General features: G+C 34.6%; 2 protein-coding genes across 3 annotated transcripts; one reads left to right on the forward strand and one right to left on the reverse strand.

The window, feature by feature from the left end:
* Nucleotides 1-5,981: 5,981 nt before the first annotated feature.
* Nucleotides 5,982-7,840, forward strand: LOC137934820 (peroxidase 31-like). Of its 2 annotated transcripts, none has more exons than XM_068779354.1 (3): nt 5,982-6,336; nt 6,534-6,722; nt 7,076-7,840. In XM_068779354.1, the coding sequence occupies exons 1-3, from the start codon at nt 6,118-6,120 to the stop codon at nt 7,631-7,633; spliced, it is 966 nt and encodes a 321-aa protein (XP_068635455.1). In that variant the 5' UTR covers nt 5,982-6,117; the 3' UTR covers nt 7,634-7,840. The 2 variants fall into 2 exon arrangements, with proteins under 2 accessions (XP_068635455.1, XP_068635454.1); XM_068779353.1 differs by having other exon boundaries at nt 5,986-6,336; nt 6,534-6,728; nt 7,076-7,839.
* Nucleotides 7,841-16,214: 8,374 nt separating this feature from the next.
* LOC137934852 (probable thiol methyltransferase 2) lies at nt 16,215-17,834 on the reverse strand. The gene is made up of 8 exons (XM_068779402.1): nt 17,703-17,834; nt 17,478-17,608; nt 17,306-17,392; nt 17,113-17,213; nt 16,915-17,014; nt 16,772-16,818; nt 16,570-16,648; nt 16,215-16,467 (listed from the first exon to the last, which is right to left on the reverse strand). The coding sequence occupies exons 1-8, from the start codon at nt 17,788-17,790 to the stop codon at nt 16,426-16,428; spliced, it is 675 nt and encodes a 224-aa protein (XP_068635503.1). The 5' UTR covers nt 17,791-17,834; the 3' UTR covers nt 16,215-16,425.
* Between the last annotated feature and the right edge of the window lie 1,716 nt (nt 17,835-19,550).

A 19,550-nucleotide genomic window follows, 5' to 3' on the forward strand; every position in this document is an offset into this window, starting at 1 on the left:
CTCTCCTAGGCCTCCTTACAGTAAATACAAGGAAAATTAGTAGAATATTGTAACTGCATACCTTTAATATTTGTAACAAAATCATATACAGTCACCTCATGACTTATAGGGTCACCTTTCCCAAATTATGGTATGGACTTGAGAAAACTCCTTAAAGAGCCGACATTTGAAGGTGAGATGGTTTTGTGGCGAACCATAATTCACAACGTATCTCCAGGGTCATCTTTCCATTGCGCAGAGCCTGGATGGTTCAGGGTCTGCTTCGCCAACATGGACGACGACACCATGGAAGTTGACCTCCAAAGGATTAGAAAGTTCATGGGTCAAACCCACGAGGCAATAGTTCCGGCGAAGAACCGGCGGTGGCAGGCTAGTCTCCTGTCTCAGCTCATCTTCCATGCGAAACAGATTCGACGATGCCATCTCACCTCACGCAATGTCTCCACACTCGCCACTTGTTTCCATTTGAATTAAGATTCGACGATGCCATCTCCCCTCCCATTCAGATTTTTGCTCGAAGAAGCTCAGCTGCCGTTTGACAAGATAAAATCCAAGTCTGTTGAAGTATTTTTTTTTAATTTTTCTTCCTTAATGAAATTAACTTTTTTGTTTTCTCTCAATCTATGCAAGGTCTGGATTGTCCAGTTTAACTGCATTTGTTTGATCCTCTACAATTGCTATAATGACAGCTTTTGGTAAGAATTTTCCGAAGGTTATTATTTACTTGTTGTTTACAAAATCTGCAGAAAAGAAATCATTTATCTTTGAAACCTTTGATTTGTTTTATCTTTATTTTTTGTCTGTAATTTCTGTCAATCCCTCAATATCTATTCGTGCCTCTCCATCCTCTATGGATTAGCTGAAGCCATGGGAGAATATTCTACATATATCAAGGCAATTTTCTAGATTAATAAACGGAAATGAAACCACAGCTGAAGCAATCGAAGCTCAAATCCCAGCAGAATAATGAAAATTGAATGCTTTACAGAGCTAGGCAATACAAAACCAAGATATTAGTAGCAAACAACAGACTGCTGAGGTCCCTCCAAGTCATCTAATTGAGCCAGCGAGCAACTCCATCTTCTTCACCAACAGCTGCTAGAATCTCAATACGTACATCCAACACTACCTGCATTCCCATCATCCAGCGACAATGAGAAACAGATCGTCTATATGGACAGTTCAATAAAAAAACCTAAAACAAAGTTCTTTTCCAAACTAAAACCGGGCATATTTTCCTGAGAAAACTAAAAGAATTGTGGAAGAATAAACCTAAAGTGGTAAGAATAATAGCCTGCTAAACATGAATAAAAAATAAAACAAGACAATTTCCTGGCTCAATGATCAAAACAGTAGCCGTAACAACCAAGAAGAGAGACAATCTGCGCAACCACTCGCACCAACATAAATTTTGCTCTCAAAATAATAATATTAGTAATAATAATAATAATAACAATGAATAATAATAAAGCACATCAAAATTTTGAAGGGTTATTGAAATTTTGTTGACCACTTCCAGAGAGATTCATTTTTCCAGATTACAAGAAAGTAAAGATAGAAGAGAAATTGAGAAGAAGAGAGGAAGAATGAGAGAGACAGAGAAACAGAGAAAGGGCTGCTTACAGACTGCAGGATGGGGAAAATCAGGTTTTATTCTCTACTTAAGTGTTTTTACAAAAAGACTAAAAAAACCCTAACTTAAGAGCTTATACATGAGTATGTAAAACACCCTTCATAACCCACAGGATTTACACAATAAACCACACCTCTTCAAACACTAACCCAGACCTTTCTATCTAACAAATTACAAATCTACCCAATATGAGAAATTACTAAAATACCTCTGATCTTAATACCCTCCCTCAAGCTCGAGCATATATGTACAATAATCCCAACTTCGTGCAAATACTTATTGAAATCTTGTTTTCCCAAGAGGTTTTGTGGATACATCACCAATCTGCTCAATAGTCTAGACATATCGGCTAACTACCTTACCACTTATCACTGCATCCCTTACAAAGTGTAGATCAACTTCAATACGTTTCATTTTCTCATGGAATACTGGGTTACTTATAATAAAGATGATTGTTTGATTATCACTTTAAGTACCACAATGTCCTCTGAAACCAGTTTTAACTCTTTTAACACTGATCTGATCCAAATAAGTTCGCTAAAAGTATGAGCCATTAATATCTATTCTGCCTCAGCAATAAAGTTTGCCATAACATTTTGCTTTTTACTCTTCCAATTAACAAGATTCCCTCCAACAAACACAATAAATAGTGGAGGACTTCTTGTCAAGTTTGGAGTCCATATAATCTCACATCTGAATATCCCTCAACTCTAAGATGATCATGTGAAGTATACAGTAGGCCTTTTCATCCCCTTTCCAATACCATAAAATACTTTGTGCAACTTCAAAATGAATTTTACGTGGAGATTCCATCTCTACTAACTGATCACACTAATAGGAAAACCAATGCCAGGTCTCATGAAATTGCATATATCAACAGCCCAACTAACCTTCCCATGTTTCAACAAAGTGTTAATCACATATCCAAATTAGACAGGTAAAAGAATGTCTCCCAGGTAAGAGTCGGGTCAACTAGCCCATCATAAAGATTTTAAACTTAGAAGATCAATCTCTGTTTGGAATTTCAATAAAACCTACCACAACTACTAAACTTCGCACCGACTCCATTAACTACTAACCAAGTTAATTAAAAAAATTCATGAATTAATTATATAATTGGAATGTGTTTACTTAATTAGATATGTAAGTAATTACCATCAGTTCCATTAAATAATTGATTATTTATTACATTAAATAGGTCAATTAACAGAAATCATCAGGTATTTGATTATTATCTCACCTAATCAATAATTATTCAATCAATACATGCATTAATTTCCAATTAATTAACTAGTATTAGCTACAATCAAATAGTAAGTGGTAGTTTGCCCAACTCCACTAATCCTAGTAAGCAAATTAATTAGTTAATTATATAATTAGAATGTGTTATATTAATTAGATAAGTAAGTAATTACTACTTGTTTCATTAAATAATTGATTAATTATTAAATTAAATAGGTCAATTGGATGTTAATTAGTAGAAATCATTTGGTATTTAATTATCTTCTTACCTAATCAGTAACTATTCAATTAGTAAATGCATTTCGTGTTATTAATTAAGTAGTATTCCCTGCATTACATATTAGACTAAGTGGGTTATTTGGTTTGTTAATAAGAACTAGTTAACTAAATACTTAGTTACATAAGTAAACTTTATTAAGTTTATTGATTAATTATTCACTAATTTAAAGGTAATTATCACATTGACCAATTAATATTTCCATTAATTACAATTTTTTTAATTATATAAAGATTATGAAAATTATGATAGTTGTGATAATTACGATATTATAGTGGCAATTATGATTAATAAACTTTACTTTTGGTCTATTTGTGTTAGAAAATATTAATTTTATTAATAAAAAATTAAAATTAGTCGTAACTTTACAATTTCACAAGGAAAAAAGAGAAGAGGAGAAGAAGAGAACAAGGGGAAGAAGGAAATGAAGAGAAACAAAGAAAAAAAACCTTTCCTAACGAATTTCAAAATTCGCTGGGAAAAGGTAACCTCTCCCAAAAAAATTGAAATTTTGCTGAGAAATTGTTCTTCCTCTTCTTTCAAAATTTGATGTGTTAAAGAAGTTACAAGGTGACATCGTAGTGATCTACTCCCACTATCCTTTTTCAATGTGATGGTCCATTTGTCAATTCATCTACCATAAGAAGCATTATTTTGTTGTCCGGTACAATGTAGATGGATGCACCTAATTGAGAGGTTTCTTTTCAAATTAAAAATATCGATATAGAATAAAGTTCATCTACAAGGTTCAATCATGAAGATATATATTGATAATGAAACTTTGATGTTTTGCTTTATATAGTTATATGGAGTTGAAACAAAATTTAATTAGCATATCAAAATTAAAATGAAGATGTTGACTGCCTCAAGGATAAAATATTTTTTTTTACACAACCGAATTAATCCTTAACCTAAACTTGTGTGACAAGATGTTGTCGGTTGTACACAACTTTAGGATGAGATCGAAAAAATATCTCTTGTAGGTATTTATCATTTTCATCTTGTAGGTTTAGTTATTGAATATGTCTTTTAATCATTTAGTATTAATGTTACACAACGAACATAAAGAAGTTTTTCAAAGTGAGGGTACAACCAATGTGGATCAATGACACAAAGAAGAGCTTATCGTTTGCCTTAAACACAAAGTCAGTCGTGTCTATTAAGTATATAAAGACTCCAAGATGGGTTGAGTCGATTCATTCAACAAATGCAACTTTAGAATCATCCTCCTCCAAATCCTTCCTCAAGTGGTATACATGTTTTATTTTTTTGTATAATTTTTAAAACAAATTGTATATTTTATTTTTTATTTTATCAGTTTTTGTTTGTATGAACTTTTCCTTTTATCATTATTTATTATGTTTATGTTAAATAGGGGAAATATAGATATAAAAAATATAATTTCTATGCTTTTACAAAAAACATCAAAATTTTTGCTGGAAAAGGAGCACAAAAGTACAGATGGATTTATCAAAAAATTTGTAGCAAATTCTTTAATTTTCTACTACAATATGCAAATTACTAGGACAAATTTTAAAGTTTACTGTGAGAGATTTGAATTTTGTAGCAACGAATTCTGAAATATGTTGCTAGAGATTTTGACATCAGCAGGAATTTCAAAATTCGCTAGCAGAAGCTGTAGTCATAGAAACACAAAAGCAACCATTCTAGTGATTTTTTGCTGGAAGAGTTTCCACCAACGAATTTTATACTTCTGCCAACAATAACTTGTTGGTGGAAGTGTATTTTATTGTAGTGATTTTTCATGTTAATTGTCTTTAATTAATTTTTTTACCATGGGAGTCAAGTTTGTTGTGTCTTTTAAGCTTACATATCAAGATATTTGGTTGAAGAATTTCATTTTGAGGCTCAGGTTGTTGATTCAATCTCTAAGCCATTTAGGATTTTCTATGACAATTATGCTACTTAGTTTTTGCTAAGAATAATAAAAGTGGAAGTCCAAGAAAACATATTGACATGAAATACTTAGCTATCAAGGAGAGTGTCAAATTTAATAAATTACTCATAGAACACATGCATACCAAACAAATGGCTACAGATCCATTGATGAAAGACATGCCGCCATATTTGTTTAAGGATCATGTAGCCAGGAATGGGACTTTGTTCAAACTGGTTAGTTGATGTTTCATATTAGGTGTTGTATTTTATAACAATTGAAATGTAATTTCTTTTCTCTTTTGGCTTGTATACATGCATTGAAAATGACCAATATTGTTTATAAGTCTCATAATAAGCATTTGAGGCTTATTCATAACATTGTGAAAACATATTAAAGGCTTTTCAAAGAAAATTTGCATGGTAATGCATAAAAGGTAATACTTATTTAATTTGGGACTATGATTCTTGTAATTTATCTTTTGGTTTAAGCATAGGGTATTAGTGAATATTGATATTGTTGAACATATTGCAATTATTTAAACCAAGTATGTGAATATTAGATTTTATTAATGTAATTTTAAATAAAATTGAATTGGTCCTCTCCTAGATCCACAGTTCATGTGAGAAGAAGCAGTTGAGGGAATAATCCGTCTGATAGTAACTTCCTTGATGGGAGGAAGTAACTGACTGTAATATCTTTACGAACTCCTTGTAAATTAGATGGTTGGTGAAGGCAGTACACTTCCTAGCAGGATTTTATTCTTTTATATAATGCTGAACCGATGCAACTGTTAAACATACGAATATGGAGCCATGACTAGGTTTGGTGACGGGAGATCCTAATGTCTTTACAGTTTGCACTTCCATTTCCGGCAAAAGATTCACCTGAACTATACTCGATTTGGGTCATCATCTGGCAAGAGCTTTACGCCTTTTGTAATTTCTGGAAAGGAGAATCAAGCTTTAGGAAATGGAAGTGGGGCGAAGTTAATGCACGACGTTGAATAAAAGCCGAGAACCAGAGGATTAAGAGGCAAAGAAGCTGGTGCAGGAGAGAGCGGCAGAAATGGAGTTGATGGCCCCATTAGCTTTTCTGCCGATGGCCTCGTTTCTGTTCCTCGGCCCCATTCCAGTTTCCTCTGAGCTTTCGATAAGTTTCTACGACAAGTCATGTCCAGGAATGGAAGACAAAATCAGTCATGTCATTCGGGAAAAGATGACAGAAGGACAAAGCATAACAGCCCCAGCAACTCTTAGGCTCTTCTTCCACGATTGCTTTGTTCAGGTTATTCAGACAATCTGTAGTTTTCTTTTAAATCTTGTTATTTTCTACCTGTGATTACAAATAGTTGTTAGAAGTATAGTAGCTATTGTTGGAAGGCCAAACAGCCAAGGAACTTCTCCGGCAGAAATAAATAAAAAAAAAAAGTGCATATTAATTTGAATCAAAATCCATCCTCATTTATGAGTTTTTCTGACCAGGGCTGCGATGGTTCTGTGTTGATCTCTTCGACGGAGGGCAACAAAGCGGAGAGAGATGCAGATATTAACCTATCGCTTGCAGGTGACAGCCTCGACGCGGTACTACGTGCAAAAAAGATTCTTGAAGAAATGTGCCCGGGGGTGGTCTCTTGCGCAGATATCCTCGCCGTCCTGGCTCGTGATTCAACGGTAGCAGTAAGCTCTCAGTCATCTCGTCTTCGACTTTCAGGCATTTTATCAAATGTGGGATGCAGTGGCAATGCTCGTCCATCTACAGGATTAACGAGACTTTTCTGTTTTCGAAGCTTTCATTTTTCTGTTTCAGACCATCCCACCCCTGAGCGGCCATTTTGATATGCACAATTTGCTTTTAATGACGCAGAAAATTGCCAGAAAATATCCCTGTTTGCCTTATCTTTCTTTTACTGCATTCTGGTAATAAGCTTCGTCAGTTCCTAAGCGGGAGCTTCTATGAAATAATCACAGCATATGTCAACATTCCTGATCAATTGACCCTATTAAATGCTTTTCTATCATAACAGATGAATGGTCCATCGTGGTCAGTCCTCAAAGGCAGGCGAGACAGCCGAACCTCCATTGCATTCCTCGCAGCAGCCGAGTTGCCTACTTCTTCTGCTAACTTGACCCAACTCATCAACCAATTCGCATCCAAAGGCCTCACCTCACTCGACCTTGTGGCTCTCTCCGGCGCTCACACTGCGGGCAGTGCTCACTGTATCGAAGTGGTGGAACGCCTCCGGCGTAGAGACCCTACAATGGACCCCGACTTCCGGGCGTCCCTCTTGGCTTCATGCCCTCTTTCCCTGAGAGATAACGAGGTAGTCGTCACTTTTGATGACACCCCGTTTGTGTTTGATAATCTGTTTTTCAAGAAGTTGAAAGAGAGGAAGGCGCTGCTCACTTCCGATCAGACATTGCTCTCCGGCGACGATCACATTCGGGAAGCGGTTTTCCGGTACGCAGAGAACGAAACTCTGTTTTTCCAGGAATTTGCTGCAGCAATGCAGAAAATCGGAAGTGTTGGCGTTCTAACAGGAGCACAAGGAGAGGTTAGGAAGGACTGTATCAAAATCAACTGATGAGTGTTGAAACTTTCGACTAAGCAGGCAACAATTCGGATTTGCTTGAAAGAGATAAAAAAATATTCTGCACTAGAGTTGGTCGAGGGAAGAACGGTATTTAAGATATTGTGATTAGTTTACTTGATTATTCATTTGTTTTGACTGCCCATTTACCACTATTAAGCAAAACAAGTATATATAATAGTCAATACTCAATTACTCAAACCCATTAAAGGATATGTTTATGATTTTAGTTTTAATAATATAAAAACTTATGACATCCTAACTTTCTCTCCCAAATCACTAATTTCATTCTCTTTATCCTCCTTATCAACTATCAATATGCAATTTAGGGTTGGGAGTCCATGACAGAGGAACTTCATCCCTGTAAAAAATATCAAATTTATTTGTGGTTGGAAGTCCATGACGGAGGAACTTCAGCCCCGTTAAAAATATCAAATTTTTGTGGTTGGGAGTCCGTGACGGAGGAACTTCATCCCCGTCAAAAATATCAAAATTTTTGTGGTTGGAAGCCCATGACGGATGAACTTCATCCTCGTAAAAAATATCACATTTTTGTGGTTGTAAGTCCATGATGAAGGAACTTATTGTTATATTTATGTTACTTCCCCTGTTAATATCATATATTACTCTACCACTTGAGAGTTGTTGCTTGTGGAGGGACACGGTGGTGGAGGTGGACACTTTAGAGCAATGTCTTAGCAGGTATGAGTGATTTACTCTCACTGATATTATACCAGCTGAGCTTCATGAACGAGAGCACCAACGTGAGGGGGAGTGTTAGAAGATGAAGGCATATTATATAAGAAAAATTTTATATATCATTTACAGCAAGCTGGGAGTTCATGTTGCACTCTCACCCCTAGCTTGAGGGGGAGTGTTGGAAGACATGGCTCAACCCCACACGACTAAGGAAGACCCACATATCAAAGTGTGTAAGAAGATGGGCCCAAACCCATAAGACTTAGGAAGACCCATGGATCCAAGAGATATAGAAGATGGGCTCAAGGCCCACAGGTCAAGGAGTAGGCCCATAGGCCCACATACATTGATGGCAGGATGGTAAATAAATAGTCATCTCATAGAGATGACATTTATGTAATTAAGTTGAAGCTCCGGGGTTAAAACCCTAAATCCTAAATCCTAAGTTCAGGGGTATTATTGTAATATAGTAGTTTCATAAATCTATAAATAGAGTTTCAGGGGAGGTTAAGGATAATCAATTACATAACCCTTCTTCCTCTAGTTTTCTCCCAATGGGTTTCTTTCCCTTTTTCTCCATGAGCTAAATTCATGGAATCTTGAAAATCAACATTTATCTTCCTTTCCATCTTCTCCTTGTTCTTTTCTTCTCCTTCTCTTTTTTTTCCTTGGGAAAGAAGAGACCAAATTTTGTAAAGATTGTAAACTTACCTCTAACAGACCTCGATAGGAGGGTCCCAATTGAGTTCTGAGATGCTCATAGGATGGAATTGGGACTCCCTTGTGCCATTGTCACTCATTGGGTGGAGGCGAAAAAGTTCAGAGCCTACATCGAAGATCATATAGTTTTTGCTTATCCCTATATTGAGGTAAATATCACAAATTATTCAATTAGAATTTCCTTTTATTTTTTTCTAGTTTACAATGTTGAGTTTGGTAATTTTTCATGTTATAGATGTTGACTTCAATACTAATATGGCAACACGAGCTGCCAAGTGTGCTATAGTGGGTGTTGAATTTTGACAACATAGGACTGCAATGCATAGTTGATATAAAGAGTATTGCTGAATTTGTGGAAAAGAAAAATACTTCACTAACTTTTTATAATTTGAATGGAAAAAACATCTATTTACAATCGAGGAAACTAGTAGAATCCAATTACAATTAAACTACCCTTGTCTCAATTACATTCAAAGTCTAACACTTAAAGATAAGCCCTAGCATAATAAAATAAAAGAACTTAAATAGAAAACTAACATAATTAAAACACCTTTAACCGAGACTCTTATATGAGACATCCTCATGTGAGACTATTGTAAGACTCCACTATATTAATTCCGGCTATGTGAGACTTCTTGTTGTGAGAATCATGTGAGACTCTTCCATACTCACTCTTTAACATTCTCCTTTAAGTTGGAGTTTACAACTTTAGCTTGGAAGGAAAAAAATTATTGGTCTTCAATTTTCTCTTGCTGAAAAAAAAATCATCATAGATGCGAAAATTTTATCTTTTGATCTCCCCCTTTCTTGAATATTTTGCACACATAAAAATTACCATAACATGTGCAACAAAATAACTCTTTTTTGTACTTCTTCTTCTACTTCTCCCCTCAAGCTAGGGGTAAAAAGGACATGGAGACCTAGCTTGGACAAAAGACAATATGGGAGGAAAAAATCAGTCCCAACCCAATGACTAAGCTCCATTCATCATTCAAAATGGTCATAGTCTGAAACAAACTAAGCTCAATTTTAGGGCATAACAAAGAGACTATTTACTTTTTAAGGGTAGCTCAAACACAAATTACCTCTTGGGTGAAGAATAAATGACTTGACTCAAGCTGGATGTTGGACACACTGCTATACTATTTAGATAGTGGGTCTAGCCATTGCTATGAAATGATGAAACACAACATGATAAATTGAAGAAATACTAGAGAAAAACAACTTTAACTGGAAGGAGGTCACTATGTAACACTCATACTTCTAAATGAATCTTGTATGTGAACTTATTTTTTAAAAAAACTATGAAAGAATATAACAGTAGAACTTAACAAATTTGACCAAGTATAACTTTTTCAGGGTGATCACAATTTTTCGGAGTTGGCAATGCGGAAGATACACAACCGAGTAAAAGAAAAGCAAAACTTGAAAAACAACATTGAAGTAGGAAATTTTTGAATACCTTGAATGAGCACATCATGGAGAGATTAAGTTTGACAAAAATTCTCAGATTAGAAGATAAATTTGTCTAAAAAACATGGATTCTAGGAGTAAAGGAAACTCAATACACATCAATGCTTGGAGAGGTACAAGGAGAGAAAATAGGAAAAAAAGAGATTTTTGGCAGAACTGACCTTTAGTACTTCAGATATCAACATTTGTAAAAATATAGACCAGAATCACAAATTATTTCTTTCTTAAGAAACTAGACTCAAAGAGATTTAATTTGATATTTAATTTGACATAAAAAACTTTGTTCTTGAATCTGTTATGACCTCTCGATTTAATTCATTTTGTAGTTTGATGGTTGGTAACTCCAATGCGAATATACCCTTACAAATAGATAAGATCGACATGAAATTTTCTCTTTCTGAAACTATACTTTGTACCTTTCATTTAAATATATTTTTTTTCATAAAATACACTTATTTTGAGAGAAAAATCTGATAGACTTGCTTGAATAATCAGCCATTGTGTTTTCAGTCCTGCATGACTAGACTCTCAAACATTTTGGAAAATTAAATGGAATACTTACAAAATTAAGTGCAACAATTAGCTCAAAGAAAAAGAGTTCAACAAGTGTAGTGAATCAGCACTCTAGAATTCAGCAACCTCTCCTAGGATTCATGCATGCACTCTCACGTGCATGTATAGTACAAGCCAAGTAAGACAAAAAAAAATTGAATGTGTATAGGATGACATATAACAAGCATGGCTGGGCTTGTATTAATCAATAAAAAAAAAAAAAACTATTAAGCAGGCACAAAAAAATGGCTGGAAAGAGCATGGAACCTTATAACATAGAAGAACTTCATGCCACAAAACAAGAAACATGTATCAAATGAAGATGAATTTTAGAAGACATTAAAAGGGAGTTTTCAGATTCCTAAGATTTTTTTTTTATATAAAAAATCACAAATTGTTGAAGGAATGAAGTTTGCCTAAAAACTTGGAATTCAAAGTCATAAGAAAAATTCTGAAATTTTGGAACTCAATTTTACATTAAATGATTCAATGAAAAAATGAATTTTTGGATGAAAAAACCAAGGATCCTGCTGTACTAATCTACCCAAAGTCCTATCTCGAAGCTGATTTTTTCTGCCTTCAAATTCTGCTCTTACATGTCCTTGAGTGAAGCTTGTTTTGGCTTCTTCTTTTGATTTCTCTTTTTCTCATAGCATCTCTATGAAACCTCCACACCTCCACGCCTCTTATAAAGGACTAGTTGAAGTAAATAAGGTGAGAAGAGAAGAAGGAGAAGAGTTGAGAAGAACAAGAAAGAGGCAAAAGAAAAACTATGGCTTAGAGAGGGGACATCTAGACAGAGGAAAATAAGCACCAATGGAAGAGAGTTCTCACATGCATGGTTAAGCATTCACTCCTACTCTTAATTTATAATGAGAAAAAATGCAAAGGGTAAAAAAATACCCTTATACAGTTAAGTGTTGAAATATGTAGAAATTACGCTTATGACATGCAACAGCTACATAGGGTAGATTATTTAATCTTTACAACATGGCTATTTATTTTAATTTCATACCTTGCACTTTTAGCAAATGCTACTACAATAAATTTGAAGATCCCCAACCATACTTGTGCTATGAGATTTTCAAATCAATTTTAAGTGTGCTAGTATATGAGCTCTTGAACCTGGATTTATTTGAGTGCTTAGTCTTTTTCCTTGTCTAATCTATTGTGCTTTCTTTGAAATCAATTTGTTTGAGTTCACCTTAGTATTTCCATAGCTTTTAAACTATTTGCATTGAATTTTTCCAAATCTTATTGTACTTATACTTCTTAGTTTGAGATTTAAGTTGAGTTACTAACTATTGTGGTATTGTACCTAGTTGCTACCGGCCATAAATCCCAAGTGTTGGGTAGGTGTTGTAAATTGGGCCCCTAAGATCTCCTATAAACAAATAGTGAGCTATTCGGGTCGACTCGGACGGGTTGAGTTGGTTCGCCCGTTCCAACTTGTTGAACCGAGACATCCGAGAGAGTACCGAGCTGACTCAGTTCTCAATTTTATTTTTTTATTTTTGCACCAAAAGATTCGAACCTGTGCGCTGAAACTAAATTCGGCGCCCATGACCATTAAGCCACTGGCCGTCGTGTGTCAAATATGTTGTAAATTATATATTTATTTCTTATAATTGTTTTTTATGCATTTTTGGCATATACTTAAAATTTGAAATTATAGTTATGCATAATATTATAGTTTTTAATTATGCGTATATTATGAGAATATTTTGTGTATAAAGATAACATGTTAGTATAAGTTAAAATTATGCAATTCATGCTATTCTCATACATTTACGTGATTTAATGTCTAGTGATCCATATAATTTTTATTAATTAGAGAATAGCCACAACATCTTTAATTTAATAAAAATTATATATTATGATTAGAATCACATAAAGAATATTAGACATTAATTGTAACTAATTTTTCTTCATATAATAAATTTTATCCCACATGAATTTTTATTATATTTGATTTTATTAGTTAGGATAAAATATCAAATTATTCATAATTTACCCACAAGAATTATGAATTATACATAAATTTATAGTTTTATCATAAAGTTTAATCATAAAAAATGTAGACATTAATTTTAATTAATTATACTTAATATAATAAATTTTATCCCACAGGAATTTTTATTATATTTAAGTTTATTAATTAGGATAAAATATCAAATTGATCATAATTTACCCACATGAATTATGAATTCATAAATAATTTGATAATTTTATCATAAAGTTTACCCATAAAGAATATTGAATCTGTTTGAATTAAAATATTTAGCCCACGATTGATCTCTACTTCTGGCAGTTGCAACTCCCTCGATAACACGAAGCCATGAAGAACCTTGATGGGAGGTTGGCTAAGATGATCTACGGTTTGGTCCTCTATCTCGCTAACTCACTCACCTCTTGAGTTTGCACCATCGCTGACAGTGATCAGAGAGCGGAAGTGCCAAATAGAAGCAAAGAACAGAACGCTGGTGATTTCTACACGAAATTTGATCGTATGGAGGGAGGTATGATTTCTGGGCTTCCTTTTACATTTATTCAATGAATTTCATGAGGATAATTAGAAATTCAATTAAGATCTTACATTCCAGCCTTAGTTCCTTTTTTATGAAAGCTTAAAAAGATAGGACCTTGAAGAGGTATCTTAAGGGCAAATCAGAGAAATTTGCAGGTTGTACAATTGCATAAAATTACAAATTACATGTTTATGTTAAAACTGAGGCCTGAATAAAATATCATGCTTTACCAATGTATACCATGCTTAAAAATTGAATCTATTGATATAAAAAAATGCTTGTGGGCTAAATTTTTTAAATCAAGCAGATTCAATTATTTTTTATGATAAAACTATCAGATTATTTATGAATTCATAATTCTTGTGGGTAAATTATAAATAATTTTATATTTTATCCTAATTAATAAACTCAAATATAATAAAAATTCATGTGGGATAAAATTTATTATATTAAGTATAATTAATTAAAATTAATATCTAATTTTTTATTTATGATTAAACTATCAAATTATTTATGAATTCATAATTTTTGTGGGTAAATTATGAATAACTTGATATTTTATCCTAACTAATAAACTCAAATATAATAAAAATTCCTGTCGGATAAAATTTATTATATCAAGTAAAATTAGTGAAAATTAATGTCTAATATTCTTTATGTGATCCTAAACATAATATATAATGTTTTATTAAATTAAAGATGTTGTGGCTACTCTCTAATTAATAAAAAAATATAACGATCACCAGACATTAAATCGCATAAATGAAAAATTAATATGAGAATAGCATGAATTGCATAATCTTAACTAACACTAACATGTTATCAATATGCATAAATATTCTCATAATATACACATAATTAAAAACTATAATATTATGCATAAATTTAATTTCATACATTTAAGTATATGCAAAAAATATATAAAAAATAATTACAGAAAATAAATACATAATTTTCAACTTATTTGACACATGACGGCCAATGCCCTAAATCTCACTAGTGCCAAATATGTTGCCAGCACGTGGGTTCGAATTCCGCTCGCACGAAATTAATTTTGAGAACCAAGTCGGCTCGGTCCTCTCTCGGGCGACTCACTTCTGTAAGTTGGAACGGCGAGCCAACTCAACCCATCAAAGTTGACCCGAACCATTTTATTTTTATTTGCACCGAGTCACCCTGGTCTTTGACGCGGTTGTCGAGTTGGAACAATGAATCACAAACGACTCAACCCGAACCAACTCACCCAGTATTTACCAAAATACCTTATGGATTTAATCCATATGTTTTTGCACGTTGGAAGTCATCTTCAATCTTCAGCCACACACTAAGACTAAGGTTCGCCAGCGTTCCTCAGCCACGTCGACGTCGGCGAACCCTTCGGAATGGTCGTCGATGCCGGCTCTGATGCATGAGGTTGATGCTTCTCTCCGTCGGTCGTTGCGTGCAATGAGCGCTCAGTGGCGTTGATCAGCCTTCTAGCCGAGTGTAGCTAGTCTGTATGATCGGCCGTTGCCGATCGACAGCCGCGAGTCGTCAGGATGTTTTACATCGACATTCCTAAAGAGTCTTCGACAAAAAAAATATATCTGTCATAAAAACGACGCTCCACAAACATAAACAGAAAAAAGAGCAAAAAATTAATCGCTCGTTTGGAATCGAAACATAGGATCAGAGGTACTGCTTTGACACCAACTGTAAGACTTAATTATGAATTTCTAACAACATGAATTCATAGTATAAATGTAAATGGAAATAAGAATCATACCTCCCTCTATACGATCAGATTCCGTAAAAAAATCGTTGTTCTTTGCTTTTGTTTGGGGCTTCCACTCTCTAATCACTCTTAGAGAAGGTATAAACTAAAGGGATGATTGAGTGACAAGATAGGGGACCAAAACCATAGTTTAAAAATTGCCAACCTCCCATCAAAGTTATTCATGACATCGTGTTACCGAGGGAGTTGCAACTGGTAGAAATTTGAGACCAATCGTGTCTCTATGAGAAACCATTTCTCATGAAAACGGTTTACAATCTCTTCGTCAAGTGCTTTCTTCTTTTTTTACCGTGCAATCTTGGTTTTTTTTTAGCGTAATTGTTCTCCTTTTCTTTCACTCTTGAGTGCCCGAATTTGTTTCATGGCATCGTGTTATCGAGGGAGTTGCAACTGGTAGAAGTTTGAGACCAATCGTGTCTCTATGAGAAACCGTTTCTCATGAAAACGGTTAACAATCTCTTTGTCAAGTGTTTTCTTCTTCTTTTTTTACCGTGCAATCTTGGTTTTTTTTAGCGTAATTGTTCTCCTTTTCTTTTACTCTTGAGTGCCCGAATTTGTTTCATGGCATCGTGTTACCGAGAGAGTTGCAACTAGTAGAAGTTTGAGACCAATCGTGTCTCTATGGGAAGCTGTTTCTCATGAAAACGGTTAACAATCTCTTCATCAAGTGCTTTCTTCTTCTTTTTTTACCGTGCAATCTTGGTTTTTTTTTTAGCTTAATTGTTCTCATTTTCTTTCACTCTTGAGTGCCCGAATTTTTTTATTACACTTTTATAAGATTTTATTATCTCATTCTTTATTATAATTTCTTTGTTTGTGAACATTGACTTCCATAGAAGAAGGAAAAGCAAACCATCCATTTCAATAAAATACAAGTGAACACTCGAGTTGTATCTTATTTAATTCAGAGCAGAAACTATTACGTAAAAATAACTCCTAGAATTATTGCCAAGCTTCACTTTGATAAAAGCCACGCCATGATCCTACTGCTCCACCATTCTTTCATAGACGACTCATCCTCAATCACAATGCATAGACTACTACTTCCCAGACTTCTTCCATCGTCCAAGCTTTTCTAATCCCTGCGGAAAACATCCGTTGACGTTACGATAGTGACATCGTAGCCTGAAACCGAACTCTGGCACGTCTGAGATGAAGAAAAATGGAGAAAAATAGGGAAATACCTTGCGACTCTCAATGGAGCACTCGTTATCTTCTATAGAAATAGCCTTGAAGCCCAACGGGAGCAGTACTTTCTTATAGCTGCCAAACAACCATGTTTCAAAGATGAGTAATTCATTTCTATCAAACAGACTCAATTATGAATTGGTAACATTTGAATGAAAAAACAGAGGAAATTGAGCAAAAGAAGGAGCAAAGAATTACTCAGCAACGGAGACACCGTAAGGAGGTCCTCCGACGTGATCACTAATCTGTCATACGAAATACAATCGTTAAAAATTTCGGCGCTGTTGCTTCAAAAGCAGATTATTTTTGAGAAACCTGTAAAAGGTGGACAGAGTACTCACCGGAGAGATCAAGGTTATAAGCTCGCCATCGGGCTTTAGAAGATCTGCAACTTTGCTCGCCCAGGCTGGCCTCAAACTTGGGTCTACTGCGGCGAAGAACCTGCAAAGATTCATTCACGTTAAATGGAAAAAGAAGAAAAACTCATAGAGGAAAGATACAAGGACGAATTAAATATTTGTTCTAGAATGAGTACTCACGTATAATCGAATATGAGATCGAATTTCTCAGCTGGTTTCCAAGCGAAGAAATCCGCCTTCAGAAAGTCGAGGCAATTTGCGTTTGGGAGAGAGGAAGATAACTGGATTTGCATTCAATTAAAAAAAGTATATATTAGGCCAAGATCTATGACTGCAGGCTGCAACTGGGTAAGGTTTTTAATTGGGAGCTAACCTCTTTTGCTCTCTTGATAGCCGTTTCTGAAATGTCCAAGCCTACAACAAAGCGGTCAGGCGCGGCGATTGCAGCAACGTCGTAACCCTGTTAATGTCGCGAATTAGACCAAATTAGTGTTCTGAATTTTTCTTTTTTTAAAAAAATGGAGGTGCAGAACTGAGAGACTCACACTCCCACAGCCTGGAATGAGAGCCCTCCCCTTAGGAAGAGTTCCAGAGTTGAGAAGATGAACGATGATTGGTTGTGGCCGTCCCAAATCCCATGGAGTAATCTCCTTCTCCCAGCATTTGTCCCAACCATCTGCTCCCTCACAAGCCACAAGTTAAAAACTTCCACCACAAACCAGGTACGATTATGGAACTGAAAGTTCTCCAAAAGATTCGTGTAAGCTTACCTTCAGGATTATCTTCTATACTCTGTTGCATTTCAACGATTCTGGGGTTCGCACTCGGAGCATAAGGACGCTTTGCAACTTCCGACATTCTCACAGAGTCCCTAATGAGTGAATACTGAAACTGGAATTGAGATGTTCTAATGGAAGGGAAGACGCTCCCTTATTTATAGATCTCTCGCACTGAGGAAGCCACAAACCCAATGCATGAACAATAAAAATAAAGATTCTCCGGCACATTTCTTCGAAGGTTTAAAAGTTGAGGAACCTGTTGCTTGGGCACGCTAGAAACAGAATTACAGTCAATTTTTGCTTAAATCAATAGATGGAAAGTGACGAGAGGGACAAGGAACTGCAGTGTTCTACGTACTCAAAATCTTTTTTTTTTTTATGTCAAATCAAAATGGTATATTTGTCTATTACTGAAATTCTATGAATTTTCTCGTATAATTTTAGTCATAGATTTAAGTATTTAATTAAAGTAAAAAAAATCCTATCACTATCCTTAATGACCACTATTTTAATTCATTCTTTTATTTTATTTTTTGCATGGTGGGTAATATTTAATCAAGAGAAGTGATTAGGTCGGAAAGGGAGGGCAGGTCATTTTATATATATAATAAAAAACGAAAAACGGAAGCAAAGATACATACTTCCAGTTATGTCAGTCAAATTCCATGAATTTCTAAAAAGTTATCTAGTCTATCCAAAGTGCAATTGATAGAGTCACCAACTTCTTTATTAAACCAGATTTAGTTTTATCGTACAATTTATCAAATCGTTTTTCTCATCAAAAGAGGAGAAGTTGGAATTGATAGGCAATTACAACTATCGAACTATTCTTACATATTTGAGAAATTACCTAATAAAGGGTCAACTAAAAAAAGACTTTCTAATACTTTGCTCTTCTCCGTTTCCCTATATGTGCGATATAAAAAGAGAATAAAAAAATCAATCCTGACTTGGTTGGATTTCATACAGTTCGTAATCATAGGTAAACTGTAAAACCCGTATCAATTAACTTGGAAAAAATACCAAATTTAACTAATTGTACAGTAGAGATTCCCTATCCAACAAGATAGTGTTGTAAACATAGTATTTGTTAGGAGTCAAAAGTCTGTTTGGGTGGCTAGGGAATTCAAAGTTGGAGACTCAAGTAGTGACAAGTTGACCTTGTCTTCAACCTTCTTGGACTTTGTGTACATACTTTACGTTAAGATGAGTCAAGACATAATATGAGTCCAACGTGGTGACATTAGAATCGGACCCATGGCTACCCAACGATGTAACGTCGCTTTTCGTCCTATCTGTTGGCCGGCTGAGTCCCGCAACCACTCCCACGCGTGTGGGGGCACACGGAGGTTCTTATAGGCTCCATTTTACTTTTGAATTTGTAACGGTTTCCAAATATGTGATTAACATTTGCTTTGAAAATAAATAATTTTTATTACAAAAATAATCTCAATCTTGTGCTGATATAGTTGAACGATCCTGTGAGAGAAAAATCTTTGTTAGAATGCATGAAAGTTAGAAGAGAAAAAGCAGGAAACAAGTACTCACTACAATCCTTTGTTAGACCAAAAGACAATGTTTTTGTTGGCGGAAAAGCACTTACGAAAGACAAATTTTCACCAATAAACAATATTTAGGCAACTAAATTGACTTACCAACTGCTTTCTTTGTCTTTCATCGAGTGACATTATCTCAAAAAAAAAATCCTCCGATAATAAGTAAATTTTCAACAACTATTTCTCTGGCAAAATATTTCTCTAATTTTTTATTTATTTTAAAAATTAATGGGTTCCAATTGAGAAACAAAATCACTATTCACCATGTGTTCATGGGTTACCT

The sequence above is a fragment of the Aristolochia californica genome, unplaced genomic scaffold (genome assembly GCF_029961685.1).
Source record: "Aristolochia californica isolate CCGP_79_NKW_82.1479 unplaced genomic scaffold, dmAriCali1.0.hap1 SCAF_6, whole genome shotgun sequence".
NCBI classification, from domain to species: domain Eukaryota; kingdom Viridiplantae; phylum Streptophyta; class Magnoliopsida; order Piperales; family Aristolochiaceae; genus Aristolochia; species Aristolochia californica.